The sequence below is a fragment of the Lagopus leucura genome, unplaced genomic scaffold (assembly GCF_019238085.1).
Source record: "Lagopus leucura isolate 7727_CA_CO unplaced genomic scaffold, USGS_WTPT01 47235-0_obj-0_obj, whole genome shotgun sequence".
NCBI lineage: Eukaryota > Metazoa > Chordata > Aves > Galliformes > Phasianidae > Lagopus > Lagopus leucura.
Window position 1 is genome coordinate 1 of NW_024969412.1, and position 2,137 is coordinate 2,137.

The 2,137-nt window shown below is 46.0% G+C and overlaps 1 protein-coding gene across 1 annotated transcript; it reads left to right on the forward strand.

Moving 5' to 3' along the window:
• Window positions 1-175: 175 nt before the first annotated feature.
• On the forward strand, window positions 176-1,893 carry LOC122194131 (receptor-type tyrosine-protein phosphatase eta-like; the record flags this gene model as incomplete). Its single annotated transcript, XM_042895053.1, has 2 exons — window positions 176-442; window positions 1,547-1,893. Coding segments are annotated over 2 exons (614 nt in total), but the record flags the coding sequence as incomplete, so codon positions are not given.
• Window positions 1,894-2,137: the final 244 nt, after the last annotated feature.

Genomic DNA, 2,137 nt, shown 5'->3' on the forward strand with positions numbered 1-2,137 from the left:
CACCATTGTCCTTCCTGCCCTCCAGGAACCTGTGGTGCAGTTGCTGTGGTGCTCCTGCACTCTGATTGACCCGTGATGTGAAGAAAGTGAAGTAGTGGTGTGTCTGTGTCTTTCCCCTATTCTTTGTGAGGAGATATTGTTGCAGATTGATGGATTTTTGTCTTGCCTTTCTCAGAGCCCAGCAAGGTGATTGATCTCAAGGCAGAATATGTTGGTGTGACTTCTGTCAACTTAACCTGGACAGTGAATGACACAGCAACAGACACCTACAGATACAGAATAGAGGTTAGCAATGGGCACTCCGTTAACAACGAGACATCAAATATCACAGAAACTGAAATTACTGGGTTAACCCCTGGGACGCCGTACACTTTCACAGTCTTTGCAGTAGCAGCTGATGGTGTGACGGAAGGAGTAGGAGCGTCCATAAGCCTGTATACAAGTAAGTGGCTCTTTCTTGTAGTTGTGTTTCTGGTGGACTGTGTTTTGCTGTGCAGCATAGGGCTCTGCTTAATTCTCTGAGCGGTGAAGTGCAGTATTTTTGCTGGCACAGCTGCTACACACAGGCTGCTTGCAGTTGGAGGTACGTGTATGTTATAAACATAACCCTGATTCTTATAACAACCTTAAGCAATTTTCTCTGATAAACAGGAAGGAATACATTGTCTTAACAATACCTGTGGCACATAGAAAGGACGCTTCCTGAGGAACTTCCTTTTCTGCTTGGGATTTGTTTAGGCACTTTCACTGCCTTCACTTCCAAGAACATATGGAGTTCAGACCTGTATCTTTAATGCTCTCACACACAAAACAGAGTGCATCTGGGGGTCTTCTGTTATTTTGGGACCCATGTCTGCTGGGAATCTGGAGTGGAGAAGTGAGCTTTGGGCAGCACTGGCTTAGGAGAACTGCCTTGTCCATCCTGTTAGCTGGCTGTGCTGTGTATTTTAAGTCTTCATATGTGCTGTAGGGGAGACCTCTGGAGCTGGTCTGTGAGGCTGTAGTGCAGCTGGTTAGTGACCATGCTGTATTTCAGTGGCAACGTGTGCTCGCCTTGTCATTCCTGTTCTCCCGAAACGTACACATGTATGTGCTCTTGTCTTTCCAGTTGTTACCCAAAGGTCTGTGTCTCCTGATTTGCCTGTCCATAGTGACTGGTTACCCTTGTTTGGAGATGGGTGGAGAATGAAATGCTGTAGAGGGGGTCTTGGAGATGTTCTTTGTGCTGTTGGAGTGAGCTTGGGGCCTTGAACAGTGGAAAAAGCAGAAGGGTTCCCAGGTCCTCCCTCCCGTTTGTCTTCCAGTGATAATTGATCTTTTTTTGTTACCTTTAGCTGTGCTGAGATGCACTATTTTTGCCCCATTCCCCTACACCATTGTCCTTCCTGCCCTCCAGGAACCTGTGGTGCAGTTGCTGTGGTGCTCCTGCACTCTGATTGACCCGTGATGTGAAGAAAGTGAAGTAGTGGTGTGTCTGTGTCTTTCCCCTATTCTTTGTGAGGAGATATTGTTGCAGATTGATGGATTTTTGTCTTGCCTTTCTCAGAGCCCAGCAAGGTGATTGATCTCAAGGCAGAATATGTTGGTGTGACTTCTGTCAACTTAACCTGGACAGTGAATGACACAGCAACAGACACCTACAGATACAGAATAGAGGTTAGCAATGGGCACTCCGTTAACAACGAGACATCAAATATCACAGAAACTGAAATTACTGGGTTAACCCCTGGGACGCCGTACACTTTCACAGTCTTTGCAGTAGCAGCTGATGGTGTGACGGAAGGAGTAGGAGCGTCCATAAGCCTGTATACAAGTAAGTGGCTCTTTCTTGTAGTTGTGTTTCTGGTGGACTGTGTTTTGCTGTGCAGCATAGGGCTCTGCTTAATTCTCTGAGCGGTGAAGTGCAGTATTTTTGCTGGCACAGCTGCTACACACAGGCTGCTTGCAGTTGGAGGTACGTGTATGTTATAAACATAACCCTGATTCTTATAACAACCTTAAGCAATTTTCTCTGATAAACAGGAAGGAATACATTGTCTTAACAATACCTGTGGCACATAGAAAGGACGCTTCCTGAGGAACTTCCTTTTCTGCTTGGGATTTGTTTAGGCACTTTCACTGCCTTCACTTCCAAGAA